The sequence below is a fragment of the Oncorhynchus masou genome, chromosome 33, assembly GCF_036934945.1.
Source record: "Oncorhynchus masou masou isolate Uvic2021 chromosome 33, UVic_Omas_1.1, whole genome shotgun sequence".
In the NCBI taxonomy this organism is placed as follows: Eukaryota; Metazoa; Chordata; class Actinopteri; order Salmoniformes; family Salmonidae; genus Oncorhynchus; species Oncorhynchus masou.
In genome coordinates this window covers 19,005,984-19,022,173 of record NC_088244.1, presented here as the reverse complement: position 1 = coordinate 19,022,173, position 16,190 = coordinate 19,005,984, and the positions used below count along the sequence as shown (strand labels likewise).

Below are 16,190 nucleotides of genomic sequence, written 5' to 3'. Positions count from 1 at the left end.
CCTCTGCTAAGTTGAATAATTGGTTTGATACGGAGGAGAAAATACCCCTTAAGAACCCCCTCTCTTGCAGGTTTTCATACTGAGGTTATTGTGTGCTGTGCTCTCTGTCCTTGTCCTGGCAGCTAATAAATGGAGGGTACTCTTAGATAAGGGCTTATCTGGTTCTTATGGCTGTGTACAGACGGAAACACTGAAAACATTGGTGCCCAGCGGAGTCTGTTTTTCAGCTCGTGCATGACATAACTATTGAGTCACTTTGTACTTTCAGACTGACTTTCGTCTCATTAATTTATTTAATGTTGGCCTAATCTCTGAAATGACAACAGAAGATCAGTTGGAGCCATGTTATCACAGTGATGAAGGTTGTTTTTCTTGTTCCTTTCTCCCAGGTACTCTATAAAGGACCTGCTGAACCATGCCTTCTTTGCGGAGGACACAGGGGTGCGGGTGGAGCTGGCAGAGGATGATGATGGGAAGAAGGAAGCTATCGCCCTGAAACTGTGGGTGGAAGACCCCAAGAAGCTGAAGGGGAAGTACAAGGAGAGTGGCGCAATTGAGTTCACCTTTGAGCTGGAGAAAGAGACACCAGAGGGCGTAGCCCAAGAGATGGTAAGATGGATGGTTGAAGACGTGTGTATTATAGTGTTGGATTGTCTGTTCAACCAGTCTAAGTTAGAGAATGAATTTGACCTGCATAAGAATATATTTTAGAATTTCTGATTCTTTGATCCTCATCACAATATTTCTCAAGTCAGTGTGGTTGTCATTATTTATCAAATGTAACCATGTTGGGTTATTTGTCGTGGAGGGCAGCAGAGGTCTGTGTTGGGTTATTTGTTGTGTAGGGCAGCAGAGGTCTGTGTTGTTGGGTTATTTGTCGTGGAGGGCAGCAGAGGTCTGTGGTGTTGGGTTATTTGTCGTGGAGGGCAGCAGAGGTCTGTGTTGTTGGGTTATTTGTCGTGGAGGGCAGCAGAGGTCTGTGTTGTTGGGTTATTTGTCGTGGAGGGCAGCAGAGGTCTGTGGTGTTGGGTTATTTGTCGTGGAGGGCAGCAGAGGTCTGTGGTGTTGGGTTATTTGTCGTGGAGGGCAGCAGAGGTCTGTGGTGTTGGGTTATTTGTCGTGGAGGGCAGCAGAGGTCTGTGGTGTTGGGTTATTTGTCGTGGAGGGCAGCAGAGGTCTGTGTGGAGTCCAGGCAGACAGTGTGCCAACAGTGCTCTGATCTCATCAGGGAATGTGCCCTCATGCAGATTGGCAGTGATACGATTTGTACTTCCAGGAGTTTTCTTTTTTTTTCTGTTTGAATGTTTTTTCCAACAAACATCCACCATCAGATAAGACCTGGTCATGCCTTGTGACAAAATACTGGGCCAGAGAGGCAGCATATTTCTCTCTCTGTACTTAATTAACCCAGCGATAACATTAGTGCTCAGGCCCTTGGTGTGGTTTTACATTTCTGATGGACCTAGCTACTGTTTTCTCCTGTAGATTGTTCTCAGACCCCACATCTAACTTATTTCAGACTTTGTTCAAGCTGTTTAAGTGAAAGCAGGTATGGGCTTTGTACCAGGTTGAGGAGCACTGGGCTAAAACACTGCCTCTGTAGTGAAACTAGAAATCGTCTCACTGGATGCTTGCAGAGGGTTATGAAGTGCAAAAGAGTAGTGGATTCGGCAGTTTGTCACACCCGTTTCTGACAGGTGTGTAAAATCAAGCACACAGCCATGCAAACATGACAAACATTGGCATTAGAATGCTTTACTGATTTAGCTCAGTGTCTTTCAACGTGGCACCGTCATTGGTTGTTGCTTTCAACCTCATTTTGGAATTAGATGTTTGACAAGCAGGTGTCCACATACTTTTGGTCATGTACACCTGTCTGTGGTGTTAATTGTATAAAAGGAAGAAGTGTTGGTCTGGATTAACTCCATCTGTTTGTCCTCTTATGTTGTGTAGCGACTGTTCAAAACGGCCATGAGAAGACTTCTCTTCATTTGCATTCTTCATAACTCATTGTGATGGTCACCAGAGATGTGCTTGGTTTGAATCTCTCTTCTTGTGCCTCAGCATCACGGTCTATTCCATCAAGTCAGGAAGAACAGCCACTAATCATTGTCATTGTTTGACCATGTCTGGGTGACCTTCATTTTATAGTTGTCTGTGTTTGTATTAGTGAGCTCATGAGTTTCTGGTGTTTTTATGCTGTGACTAGATTCTATAGTGTTTATTTTACCCTGTAGGCTATTTGTGTTTGGGACAGGCTTGGGTTTGTGTGTGCTTGACCATAGTTTTGTGTGTGTTCAGTTTGTTAAGCTGTCCTTTTGTCAACGGGCCAGGCTGTCGTGAGTGTTCATTTCCATTGTGAATGGGTCTGGCTGCAGTGCTTAGTGTTCCTGAGAATCAGGGCCATCGATTATTTTGTCAGACAGCAAGCTGACCTGCTTGCCTCCCTCTATCCTGACATCTCCCCATGCTGGGGGAATTATGGTCTAGCTGTAACGGTCGTTTTGGAGGAGAGGGGGAATGTGGCCCACAGCACATTGAGGATGCACTGTCTGCACGCTCCATCTCCAATCACCCCGTGTCACCCTACGATGACTAATTTCTCTACAGACGGGCATCATGGGAGATGGAGTTTATTAACGGGGCTCTTGTCTCCGGTCATGCACTCTGCTACTCAGAACTCCTTTGGTTTCTTATTCAGGACATGGTTTATGTCAGGTTTTATTCAGTTTTGTGTTGATTAAATTACTTCATCTTAAATTACTGTGAACAAAGGTCTTAAAAGCAAAATGATCGTGTTAAAGATATGGGACTCGTACTCAATGAAATAAATACATTTGCCCGCCTGTGCCAAAACGGAAAGCTTTTTCAAACTTTTTTTTAGCAGGCCATGCTTCCTATTAATGAGTCATTTAATTCCAAACCTCTAAAAAAATAACTCCTTATTTTAGCCTTCCATATCTTCCATGGTCTAAATACAAGGTTGGCAACAGGCGGCCCTTGGGCCACCACAAAGTTTTTAGTCAATTTAAACATCAAAAACTTTTAGGAAATCTGTTCCCAAGTATCCCAACAAATTAACATGAAATGCTATATGTGTTATGTGAGTTGAATGCTGTAAACAACACAGAATAACTGCCCGTTACTACCTATTTACTATTTATTCACATTACTTTCACATTTTTCAGTTGTGTATATTACATTTGTTTTATTTTAAGACTTATTTCTTTCCAAGTCATCATCTCATCTCTGTAGAGCTGATGTCTGACAATCACTATTTTAGTTGTTCTTCAGAATAAATAAGGCAACCTTTTATGACTGAATACCAACTATCAATCACTTAGATCATGTATTTTCATGTAGAGAGCAGTTGCTTCGTGAGTTGTCTTTCGTTCGTGCATTCTTCTGTCTTTTACGTAGGAGGCGTAAAAGAAATCCAGACTGGACAAGTAGGCGCGCAATGGATTATAGCCTTTGTATTTAGTTGCCACATTTTCCTACTACATGGCAGTTTGTGCTTGATTGAATTTATCTCTAGAGAAACTGTGTATTGAGCGCACAGAAGGGAAGAAAAAAAACAATGTTAGTCAATTGTGTAAAAAATGAAAAATAACTGACATTTCGGTTAATCGCGCAGTACTACTGTTTGGGTTGTGGTCAATTTGCAGTGTACAAATTATAATTATGTTCTTGCCCCACATATTTTCTCCAATAAAAATTGGCCCGCGGCTGAGTCTAGTTGCCTACCACCTGGTTTAAATGCACCTGTCCTGTATCCTGTAGTATTCTACACAGAGGCAGACTATTCTGTCTGAACTATCTGAACCCAGCTGCTGACAGTATTTAAAAAAAATATATATATATATTTAACCCCCACCCCCCCTTCATTCAAAATAGATTCTCCAACTCTACCCTTTCCTGCTCCCTCCTCCCATCTCTCTCTCCTGTTTTCTCAACTCTTCCTCTAACACATTGACTCTAAAAATACTCTTCTTCCTACACTCCTCTCCCCGATAGGTGGAATCTGGGTTCTTCCATGAGAGTGATGCTAAGATTGTGGGGAAGTCTATCCGAGACCGTGTAGCGCTGATCAAATGGAGGAGAGAGAGGTCCGTATTGGCAGGACCCCCAGTGGACATAGGAGAGGCAGGACTCGGGGCCCAGTCAGCCCCGGCCCAGGGGGCCTCTGCTGGGGCTACACAGGCAGTACAGCCCCCTCTGCTGGAGCCAGAGACAGACCAGCACGCCAGGCTGCGTAACCTTCCAGCCAGCGCCACCTCTGTCACATGTGAGACCCCACTGACACACACATCATGCGGAATGACATGCAAAGAGTGAAATCCCACTAGACTTACACCTTCCACTGTCACATACACTTGACACCGTGCTCTCTGTGGCATGTGGTGGAATTAATATTTGACAGTAGTTTCTATTATACGGTGGTTAGTGCATGTTTGTGTCTGAGTAAACTCTCTTGCTAAGTCTCCTTTGTGTGTAAAGACTAACCCCCAATCCTTGTATGTCTGTAGCAGACAGTACGTTTGACAGCGGCCTAGGCTCCGCTGTGTACTCTGACTCCAACAGCAGCCAACACAATGTCCTCTACCAGTCCCTAGTGGAGCCCATCACCAAGGCAATGCAGCAGGTCTGTACCACACACACTCGCACCTAGGGCACGTGCACTATACACAGGGTCATTATCATAAATATACACACACAGGACATACCATACATTCACTCTACACACTGTGCACATAAAGTACATCCTCATTCGCACAGTAATACCCATCACATATGTGGCATATGCTCACACACATTTGGATCCTCATTTTATTACAAATGTAATAACATAGGTACATTTGTGTTTATTCCCAACCTAAAGAGTCACTGCAGCTCATTTGCTCAGAATTCTCCAATTAATCTCCACCCTATTCCATTTTCATGTTTTTTTTTTTATTGTGTGTCGAATTTCTTCAATCTGTTTTTGATTGTGTTTTGAGTAACATATGTTTTGCCCGTGGGTCCCTGTTTGGGCTCAGCGTCACCGCAGTGGTCTGTATTTGGCTTCAGCACGCCCCCGCTCCTGTGAAAAGGGCGAGGGGTGGAAAGGAGCCCTCGGGCCAGAGCTCCAAATGGGGGTAGGAGCAGGGGCAAGGAGAGGGAGTGCCTCTGTCATTGACACTCTGAGGGGCAACAACGTCACTCTTCATATGCTCCTGCAACCTCTAACCTCTGGGCCCTGCAGCCCACAGAGAGCTGCCAGTCCTGCCCCCACATCACCAGACAACCAAACAGAGAACAGCCCATCTGAGTTCTGCTCCGAGGCAGAGGACAGCACCCCTTTTCCAAGTGCGTTGCCTGCCCCCCTCCTCCTGGCCCTCCCTGACCCCACACACTCTGAGGCCCGGCGTCTTAGTGACTCTTCTGTTGAATCCCAGACATTGGAAGCCACCAATGCGAGCAGGGTTAAATCTGTGTCAGGTGGGCGGAGGCATTCAGACTTCAGCACCCTGCTGAGTCGAAACTATGCCTATCATCATCACCACCACCACCAAGGCACACCCAGAAAGCACCTCTGCCAGGCCTGCTTCTCTCTGCTGCTGCAGAAGTCACAAGAAGGGGGGCACAAGCAGCAGCACATCGCCTTTCCCTTCCCACCACACCCCTGTGGGGTAGCGACAACTGCAGGATCAGGAGGGGTGAAAGGTCAAAGTCAAATAGGAAGTGACTGCTCTGACCTCTTCTTACTACAACAGAACCTGATGAACATCATCAGCCGTAAAACCACCATATCCAACAAGGGCCAACCCTCCCTCCTCCACCTGCCTGCAGCCCAGCAGCCTGCCAAGAACTATGGGGATGGGAGTCTGAACTTACCCCAGAGAGGCAGCTTCAGTGGTGGCCACACTACACCTCCTCTGGCCACGCCCACACAGGACCGCAGGGCCAGCTACTGCGCTGGGGAGCACAGAGCCACCGGGCCCCTGGGAGTGGTAGGTCACACAGGAAGACTAGGGCTGCATCTCACAATAGTCTAAAGTAGCTTTGGCTCAGTATCTTTCATTCATCTGCACTGAACAGACAACAAAGGATAGGTGAAAGTAATATGGCAGATGCCAACAAAGAATTTGCTTTCATTTGTCCAATTCATTGATGTCAGTGCAGATGTAGTAAAGCAGGTGAGGGGAGGAAGTTACTTTAGACTACTGAGAGACCCTCAGCTCAACCTGTAGAGCTGACTCCTGTAGTCTTCACTTCCTGCTTAGACCTGTAGAAGGGGCTCTGTTTTAGTGCTGTCATGGGACTGGACCCTGCTGTCTCTTCCGCTCAGCTTCAAACTATCATAGAAGTCCATGGTTCTACTGGTGTGCTTTGGGACAAGCTGGTTTTCTGGAGAACCATAGATACTGCTGACTGACTAACACTCTAACCCGCTGCCAACTTGAGCTGGCCTGTTAATGTCTTCTCTTTCTGCTTTACTGACCGAATGCCAGAATGCAAAACCCATCCTTCTACACTCGCTCATATCAACTTACCCATGGAACGTCCTCGGTGAATGAACAGATGGCTGCTGTATACCAAGGGAATGAATGCTGCTGTGTCTCCTCTAACCTCCCATATCCCCTCTTCCCTTTCCCATACCTCCTTATTGTAGTGCACACCTGCTGCCTCTTCTGTTAACTCTGCCATTGTCTGGGTGTTTTTAAAAACTTTATTTTAATCCTTCATCCACTCATTATCATTGACATCCTGTGTATTTGTTTTGGCTCATATTGTTTTTTCCTCTTGTAGAGGATGTCTATCTATATTGTTCCAAGTTTGTAGATTTAGATATAAAATATTTCTGAATGAACACATCACTGTCAAATACAGTACATTTTAACGAGGGCCTTAAAGCGCCCCCAATGTGTCTGTCCTTTAACATGTCTCTCTCTCCTCTCAGTCCAGTGCTGTGCACACCTTGCTCCAGAACCATGCGTCTCTCCAGAGCCAGCCTGCCCCGGCCCCGCACACCCACCTGCAATACCTCCAGCCTGGCCACAGCTACCCCATCGCTCCCCAGGTCATTCAACAGACACCCACCACAGCCAGCTTCTCAGCTGTAGCTTTACATCACACCCCAGCCTCAGCAAGTTACTCTGCATCAAACATTCCCCTGCAACAGAATCATACCGGACAGAGCTACCCAGCTCCACCTCAGCAACAGACAGCAACAAGTTATACAACTGCAAATGTACCACTTCAACAGCCTGCAGCAAGCTTTTCAGCGACAACCATGCCCCAGCAGCAGCCACACAACGCAGCAAGCTACACAGTAGCAACAATGCCAATCCAGCAGACACCAACTCCACAGAGTTATGTTGCTCCAGCTCTGCAACAGCTGACTCAAACTGCAGCGAGCTATGCAGCTGCAGCTCTGAAACAAAACCCAACACCAGCAAGCTTCTCAGAAGCAGCAGCCTTGTCTGTCCAACAGACTGTATTGGCCGCTACCATAGCAGCAGCAACAAAACCCTCTCAACCAGCTGCACAGAACTACTCCACTCCAGTGGGGCATCTCCAACAGACTGCACCCACACAGAGTTATGCATCTGTAGCCTCAACTGTGGTCCACACCGTACCTATACCCAGTCTCCCTACTTGGACCCCCAGTGTAGCAACACAACCTCTAGCTTCTGTTGTGCCTCCCCCAGTCCAGCCTTGCCCAGCCCCACACAGCCTCACAGACAAAGCCATGCCTCCCATTCTGCAGCCTGGCCAGTCTAGTCCCATGCTTCACAGACAACAGACAATGCAGGTCCCCATTCAGCAGCAACACTGCCAGCAAATGGCACAGACCGCTGTCCAACAGGATAGTCCCATGCAGCACAGCCAACCGACAGTGCAGGTCCCCCTACCCCAACACAGCCAGCCAATGGTCAAGCCTACTGTCCAACAGGCTCCAGTTGTCCAGCGCTACCAGTCACCTGCCCATACTGAGCAGCAAGGTTCAACCCTCCAGAGTTACCCCAGTTCTGTACCCCTGATAGGGCAACAGAACTCGGCTTCACAGAGCTACCCACCCTCAGACCCACACACACAACAGGCTGCTTCACAGAGCTACCCACCCACAGCCACACAGGCTGCAATGGTGCAAGGCTACACATCACTCCAACCCAGTGTGATGGGTCAGGCCTATCCATCTGCTCAAGCTCCACAGCAGGTCGCAGACCCACAGACCTACCCAGTGGCCCCCATAGTGCAACAACAGACTGGGACTACTGCACAGCACAGCCAGATCCAGGTGGCCCCGCTACCCCCAGGCCAGCAGGTGAGTTCAATATGAAGTTGAAGGAGTCTTCAGTAACTTAGCAAGTTGCCAATTTCAACCTGAGGCGTTCTCTTCATGGAGTGCTTAAGGCTAGGGATCGATATATAGTTGGGCAAAAGTAATTACCTCTCCCTGGCCAAAGCTAACCTGGTGGAGAAACTGCCCAGTACAGTGCTCCCCTTTGAGTAAAGTTCCAGTTCTCTGATCCTCTTTTCATTTCTCATAGAGTTGGTACTATCTCCACAACCCAGCTTTCCCGAACCAGGTAGATCTCCCTTCGTCTCAATACACACGGTCAAAATCACTTAAATAACACTGTCGGAGGAAGAGAAAACGAATGCACTGTACGTCCTTTGTGTCAGATGAACAGTGTTTAGTTAGGCAAACCAACAACAGTATTGTCATATCTGTTGCTCCTGGGATGAGGACGTTGGGGTTGTTTAGGTGCTCCTGGGATGAGGACGTTTGGTCAATCACAGAGCAAGTAGTAGGAGTTTCATCTGAGCGTGGCCAAACGGAGACATAATGGGAACTATAATGAAAACAATAGTGTTTTTATCCACTGCATCTGCCAGGCCGACCCCTCACCCCACTTCTTGTTCTCTCTCGCTCTTGTTCTCGCTCTTTTTCTCTCGCTCGCTCTCTTGTACTCTGTCTGTAGAATGTCCCTGGGGGTCAAAGCCTTCCCCAGCACCACCAATCATTATCTAGTCTGCCTGCCCAGGCACTGCCTCCTCAGAAGCCATTGGCTCAGGCCTCTGACCCTCTGCAGTTGCAGCCACTACAGATGTCCACTTCTCTTCCACCAACACACCTTTCACAGGTAACCCCTCCCTTTCACTGCTACCAGGGATGGATTGTCCTTTATTCACTTTTTTTTTTTTTGGTTCCATACTGTATGTAGCAACTCTATGTACGTAGATGTGCTAATTACATTTTGCCACTAAAGTATAGTGCCAGTCAAAGGTTTGGACATCTACTCATTTAAGGGTTGAGATGCTTTGGACCGCAGAGTGAAGGAAAAGCATATGTGGGAACTCCTTCAATACTGTTGGGAAAGCATTCCAGGTGAAGCTGGTTGAGAGAATGCCAAGAGTGTGCAAAGCTGTCAAGGCAAAGGGTGGCTACTTTGAAGAATCTAAAATATATTTTTTGGGTTACTACATGATTCCATATGTTATTTGATAGTTTGCTTCTACAATGTAGAAAATAGTGAAATAAAGAAAAAGCCTTGAATGAGCAGGTATCCAAACTTTTGACTGGTACTGTATATATTTTTTTAACTGGCCTCCTCAAGCTGAGAGTATTTTGGTTCTTAGTTGAGTATAGCTTGGGGTATCTCTTTCTTTGACTGATGGCATCCTATACCTCATATAGTGCAGTGCTTTTGTCAAAAGCTGTGCACTATATTGGGAATATGGTATGTTTGCCTTTTGCTTGCCTGATCGGTTTGCAGTATGGAACATAACTGGAAACACCATTGGGTTCCATACTCCAGACCCTGGTTTCTGATTGCTTTCATATTCTACCCTTTTCTTCTCCTCCCAGTTTCCCTCACTGTATCCCAACATCCAAGTGGTGACACCTCTGGCTGGATGTGACTCCTACCCTCACACCTGCCATGTTCCCCAGTCCTACCCCTCCTCCACTGCCCCGTCTCTGCCCCCTCTCTACCTCTCCCTAGGCCAGCCTGCCACTCTGCCCCCCTCTGTCTCGCCCCTTGCCCCCCTGAACGCTCTGGTGCCACCCACCTCTGTGTCCTTGATACCCTCATCCACAACCCTGCTGGCCATGGCAGCACCCACACTGCCACAGCACCTGCAGATGTACCCTGCTGTTTTGCACCAGAGTGTTATGACACACCCCCACACACAACAACCTACTCACTCACACTCTGCCTCACTCCCTAGACAACAGAACACACAACTGCAGAATACGCACCACATGAACCCAGACCATTCTGCCCTACCTGTTCAACACAACCCACACCCCACATACTCACACCATGCCGCTGCACCTGAGCTTGCTCTGCACAGCTCTCAGCCATTAAGACAGGTAAATATACAGTGCCTTCAGAAAGTATTCATACCCCTTAATTTATGCCACATTTTGTTGTTACAGCCTGAATTCAAAATTGATTAAATAGATGTTTTTTCTCACCCATCTACAGACAATACCCCATCAGTTTTTGCATATGTATTGAACATTAAATACATACATATATAATTTACATACAGTACAAGTTGAAGGTTTGGACACCTACCCATTCAAGGTATTTTCTACATTGTACATTTCTACATTAAATAACACATATGGGATCATGTAGTAAACAAATGTTAAACAAATTAAAATATATTTTAGATTCTTCAAAGTAGCCACCCTTTGCCTTGACATCTTTGCACACTCTCGGCATTCTCTCAACCAGCTTCACCTGGAATGCTTTTCCAGCAGTCTTAATGGAGTTCCCACATATGCTGATTGTCAGGTAATTGTGGAGGCCAGGTCATCTAATGCAGCACTCAATCACTCTCCTTCTTGATCAAATAGCCCTTATACAGACTGGAGGTGTGTTGGGTCATTGTCCTGTTGAAAACAAATTATAGTCCCACTAAGCCCAAACCAGATAGTATGGTTTTGCTGCAGAATGCTGTGCCTTGAATTCTAAACAAATCAGTGTCACCAGCAAAACACCCTCACACCACCTCCATGCTTCACGGTGGGAACCACACGTGGAGATCATCCGTTCACCTACTCTGCATCTCAGACACGGTGGTTGGAACCAAAAATCTAAAATTTGGACTTCAGACCAAAGGACAGATTTCCACCGGTCTAATGTCGTGTCCTTTGGTAGTGTTTTCTTTGCAGCAATTCATGAAAGCCTTATTCACACAGTCTCCTCTGAACAGTTGATGTTGAGAGGTCTGTTACTTGAACTCTGATTTGGGCTGTAGTTTCTGAGGCTGGAAACTCTAATGAACTTATCCTCTGCAGCAGAGGTAACTGGGTCTTCCTTTCCTGTGGCGGTCCTCATGAGAGCCAGTTTTGTCATGGTGCTTGATGGTTTTTGTGACTGCACTTGAAGAAGTGTTCAAAGTTCTCTACATTTTCCGGATTGACTGCCCTTCATGTTTTTAGAGTAATGATCCTGTCCTTTCTCTTTGCTTATTTGAGCTGTTCTTGACAAAATATGGACTGTCTTTTACCAAATAGGCTATCTTCTGCATACCACCCCTACCTTGTCACAACACAACTGATTGGCTCAAACTCATTAAGAAGGAAAGAAATTCCACAAATTGACTTTTAACAAGGCACATTATTTATGTTATTTGAAATGCATTCCAGATGACTACCTCATGAAGCTGCTTGAGAGAATGTCAAGAGTGTGCAAATAGATGGCACATCTCTATTCAACGCTGGTTTGACCAATCGGAATCCATGCCTCAAGATTGTTTTGATAATGAGGACTGGGATATGTTCCAGGTAGCCTCTGAGAATAACATTGACGAATATACGGTGGCGGAGTTCATCAGGAAGTGTATAGGAGATGTTGTTCCCACTGTGACTATTGAAGTCTACCCTAACCAAAAACCTTGGATAAATGTCAGTATTGGCGCAAAACTGAAAGCTTGGGTCTGAATCCTGTCCTGTGCAACTTGGTCCTGGACTTCCTGACTGGCCAGACCCAGGTGAGGAAGGTAGGAAACACCTCTTCACTGATCCTCAACACAGGGGCCCCACAAGGGTGCGTGCTCAGCTCCCTCCTGTACTCTCTGTTTACCCATGATTGCGTTGCCACATACGCTTCCAACTCAATAATCAAATTTGCAGATGACACAACAGTAGTAGGCCTAATTACCAAGAATGACTAGACAGCCTACAGGGAAGAGGTGAGGGCCCTGGGAGAATGGCACCAGGAAAATAACCTCACTCAACGTCAACAAAACAAAGGAGCCAAATGTGGAATTCTGGAAACAGCAGAGGGAGCACGTCCCTATCCACATCAACGGGACCGCAGTGAAGGTAGAAAGCTTCAAGTTCTTTGGTGTACACATCACTGATGATATGAAATGGTCCACCCACACAGACGGTGTGGTAAAAAAGGTGCGACAGCACCTCTTCAACCTCAGGAGGCTGAAATTTGGCTTAGCCCCTAAAACCTTCAAACTTTTACAAATGCACAATTGAGAGCATCCTGTCAGGCTGTGTTATGGCAACTGCACTGCCCGCAACTGCAGCGCTCTCCAGAGAGGTGGTGCGGTCTGCCCAACGCATCACCTGGGGCCAACTACCTGCCCTGCAGGACACCCACAGCACCGTTGTTGTGCCATCCTCAGTTTTCTCCTACCACAGCCATTAAACTATTTTAAAGTCACCATTGGCCTCATGGTTAAATCCCTGAGTGGTTTCCTTCCTCTCTGGCAACTGAGTTAGACAGGAAGCATGTGTCTTTGTAGTGACTGGGTGTATTGATAAACAATCTAAAGTGTAATTAACTTCACCATGCTCAAAGGGATATTCAATGTCTTTTTGTTTTGTGTGTGTCCATCTACCAATAGGTGCTCTTTTGAGGCATTGGAAAACCTCTGGTCTTTTGTGGTTGAATCTGTTTGAAATTCACTGTTTTGACTGCGGGACCTTAAAATTATCTGTATGTGTGGGGTACAGAGATGAGGAAGTCGTTCAAAAATCATGTTAAACACTTATTGCATATAGAGTTAGTCCATGCAACGTATTATGACTTATTAAGCACATTTTTAATACTGAACTTATCTAGGCTTGCCATAACTAAAGGGATTGAATACTTAATCAACATTTTTAGCTTTTCATTTTTCATTAGCTTGTAAAAATATCTAAGAACAATTCCATGTTGACATTATGGGATATGTGTAGGCCAGTGAAAGCAAATATCAATTTAATCCATATTATATACTGGCTGTAACACAACAAAATGTGGAAAAAGTCAAGGTGTGAATACTTTGAAGGCACTGTAAGAGGGCTGGAATTTAACCAAGGTTTTTGTGGTATAACTGAAGTCGGGAACCATATCTGTTTTTCCATACCTAGCTATTCTTTTTGTGTATTTTTGTTGACATGATAATGTTGACAGCATGTTCATGTGGCATCCTCCCCTACTATAATATACTTTGTTCCTCCCTACCTCAACAGGTCAAGCAGCAGACCCAGCTTCCAGATCCAGTCCACCCCTCCCAGCCTACCCATCCTGCAGTTTTCTCCACTCCAATACGTAGTGGGCCGGACAGGGGCACAGTTGCTGCCGCAGCCCAGCTTGACCAGAACCTCAGCCAAAACCTGTCGCAGCGTCAGGCACTAGGCCAGAACCAGAGCCAACCCCAGGCTCCAGCGTCACAGCCACTAGGCTCCCAGACAGCAGGACCTGGGCCTGCCAGCACCAGCTTGACACAGCGGAACCAGGCCAGTGCCAGCACAGGGACCAGGGTCACCTCAGCACAGCCTCTAACAGAGTCCAATCTGGAGGTATGGAGGACTGACCTGACCTATACGTCCCCACCCTAAGCCCTCAAACCCCCCCCCCCACCCACCCACCCACCCACCCACCCACCCAGTCCTTCAAATATCCCCTCCGTATGTCTAAACATTTGGGGGCACAGAAAGAAAGGATAGTTTCTTTTCAGGAGATCAAAGATAATAGGAAGTGGTGCTTTTTACACGTTGTAGAAACCTAATATTACACAACTCTCCCTCATCTCTGTTTATGACCTAGCTAGTAGTGACACACTCAATGTTTCCATGCTCTGTTCACAGCATGAAGAGCCCTTCATCCTGTTGTACTCCCTTTGTTTGATTTGTCTGCAGGATCTTGGTGCAGAGAAGCAGGCGTCAGGGGCCAGCTACTCCTACGACAGGTATGATGGCTATTTGGTGGTGTGGTAGGAGACTTGTTCAGTGACGCTGATCATCCTCTTCTCTCAGGATAAGGGTAATTCAACTATAGTAAGGTTTGGTGGTGGGGCATCAGTGGTAGTTGCTTAGCAACGGGCATCCCATAGACCTCACTTATGGTTTTGGAGAGTGCTAGCAAGAGAGCGTGTGTTGCCCAGGCTTGTTGTGATGCAGGATGTGGTGGTTGATGAATGAAATGAAGAGGGATTGAGCGTTGTGGAATGCAGCCTACAGTCTAGTACTGTAGTATAGAGGCACACCAATTTGACAACTGGGAAATCTGGATACTGTTTCTGCTCCCTAATTTAATTGTTATAAAGAACGGTGTGTAACAAGACCCTTGTATCGCTTTATTATAACCAATTTCTCTTGAAGCAAAACGTGTGGGCTTTCCCTTAATCCACCACCTGGTTTAGTTTCAGTACGCAGCTGACCCTTAAAGTGCACATCGGAGAAGTGTACACACTGTTCAGTACTCTGGTTTCGTGCAGGATTTTAGTACTGTCTCAACCCACTGCGTTTGACTGAGTTGGTTGACTTTTCCTTAACATGGTCTCCCGCTCTTCTGTAACCCAGTGTGAACTCCGATGCCACCTCAGGGAAGGAGATGAGCGACGGTAATGAGGGGGGACACGGGTCAGGGAAGGGCGAGGGCAAGGTCCGGAAACCCCACCGCCGCTCCACACGCACCCGCTCACGCCAAGAGAAGATCAACAAGCCCAAACTCAGCATGCTCAACGTAAGCACAGCACATGCATACAGAGTCTATCAATCTGCACACCACACATCCATGTCTGACCTCTGTTCCTCCCTGGTCCAGGTGTGTAATACAGGGGATAAGATGGTGGAGTGTCAGCTGGAGACCCACAACCACAAGATGGTCACCTTCAAGTTTGACCTGGACGGAGACGCACCTGAGGAGATCGCCACTTACATGGTATGGTTAGTGGAAACGCTTGCAATGGCACATGCAGTGTGTTCTGAAAGTATTCAGTCACCTTCCCTTTATCCAGATGTTATGTTACAGCCTTCTACTAAAATGGATTAAATAAAACATTTCCCTCAATCTATACACAATACATCATTATGACAAAGCAAAAATGGGGTTAATACTTATTTACATAAGTATTCAGACCCTTTGCAATGACTCAAAATTGAGCTCAGGTGTAACCTATTTCCATTGATCATCATTGAGATGTTTCTACAACTTGATTGGAGTCCACCTGTGGTAAATTTCAATTGATTGGACATGATTTGGAAAGGCACACACCTGTCTATATAAGGCCCCACAGTTGACAGTGCATGTCAGAGCAAAAACCAAGCCATGAGGTCGAAGGAATTGTCCGTAGAGCTCCGAGACAGGATTGTGTAGAGGAACGGTACTGGGGAAGGGTACCAAAACAACTTAACTGTAGCATTGAAGGTCCCCAAGAATACAGTGGTCTCCATCATTCTTAAATGGTGGGAAGTTTGGATTCACAAACTCTTCCTAGAGCTGGCTGCCCGGCCAAACTTAGCAATCGGGGGGAAAAGGGCGTTGGTCAGGGAGGTGACCAATAACCTGATGGTCATTCTGACAGAGCTCACAAGTTCCTCTGTGGAGATGGGAGATCCTGCAAGAAGGGTGACCATCTCTGCAGCACTCCACTAATCAGGCCTTTATGGTGGCCAGACAAAATCATTCCTTAGTAAGGCACATGACACCCCACTTGGAGTTTGCCAAAAGGCACCTAAAGGACTCTGAGAACATGAAACGAGATTATCTGGTCTTTGGCCTGAATGCCAAGCTTCACGTCTGGAGGAAACCTGGTACCATCCCTATGGTGAAGCGTGGTGGCAGCATCATGTTGTGGGGATGTTTTTCAGCGGTAGAGCCTGGGAAACTAGTCAGGATCTAGGGAAAGCTGAACAGTGCAAAGTGCAGAGGTCCTGAGTGCTCTCAAGCAGGTTCGCAGAC

General features: G+C 46.5%; 2 protein-coding genes across 6 annotated transcripts in view; one reads left to right on the top strand and one right to left on the bottom strand.

Annotated features, from left to right (window-relative positions):
* The window catches only part of LOC135527969 (ninjurin-1-like), a 100,241-nt gene that overhangs the window by 65,879 nt on the left and 18,172 nt on the right, over positions 1-16,190 (bottom strand). The gene's annotated exons all lie outside the window — the stretch shown is intronic.
* The window catches only part of LOC135527966 (serine/threonine-protein kinase WNK2-like), a 66,668-nt gene that overhangs the window by 35,813 nt on the left and 14,665 nt on the right, over positions 1-16,190 (top strand). The window contains exons 7-18 of one of the 4 annotated variants that reach the window (XM_064956669.1): positions 390-609; positions 4,018-4,288; positions 4,530-4,645; positions 5,040-5,993; positions 6,944-8,311; positions 8,538-8,576; positions 8,973-9,134; positions 9,860-10,366; positions 13,478-13,807; positions 14,147-14,196; positions 14,810-14,972; positions 15,054-15,170. In XM_064956669.1, the coding sequence (XP_064812741.1) occupies positions 390-609; positions 4,018-4,288; positions 4,530-4,645; positions 5,040-5,993; positions 6,944-8,311; positions 8,538-8,576; positions 8,973-9,134; positions 9,860-10,366; positions 13,478-13,807; positions 14,147-14,196; positions 14,810-14,972; positions 15,054-15,170 (4,297 nt within the window). The remainder of the gene's footprint in view (positions 1-389; positions 610-4,017; positions 4,289-4,529; positions 4,646-5,039; positions 5,994-6,943; positions 8,312-8,537; positions 8,577-8,972; positions 9,135-9,859; positions 10,367-13,477; positions 13,808-14,146; positions 14,197-14,809; positions 14,973-15,053; positions 15,171-16,190) is intronic. The other 3 variants (XM_064956670.1, XM_064956672.1, XM_064956673.1) reach the window with 3 other exon arrangements.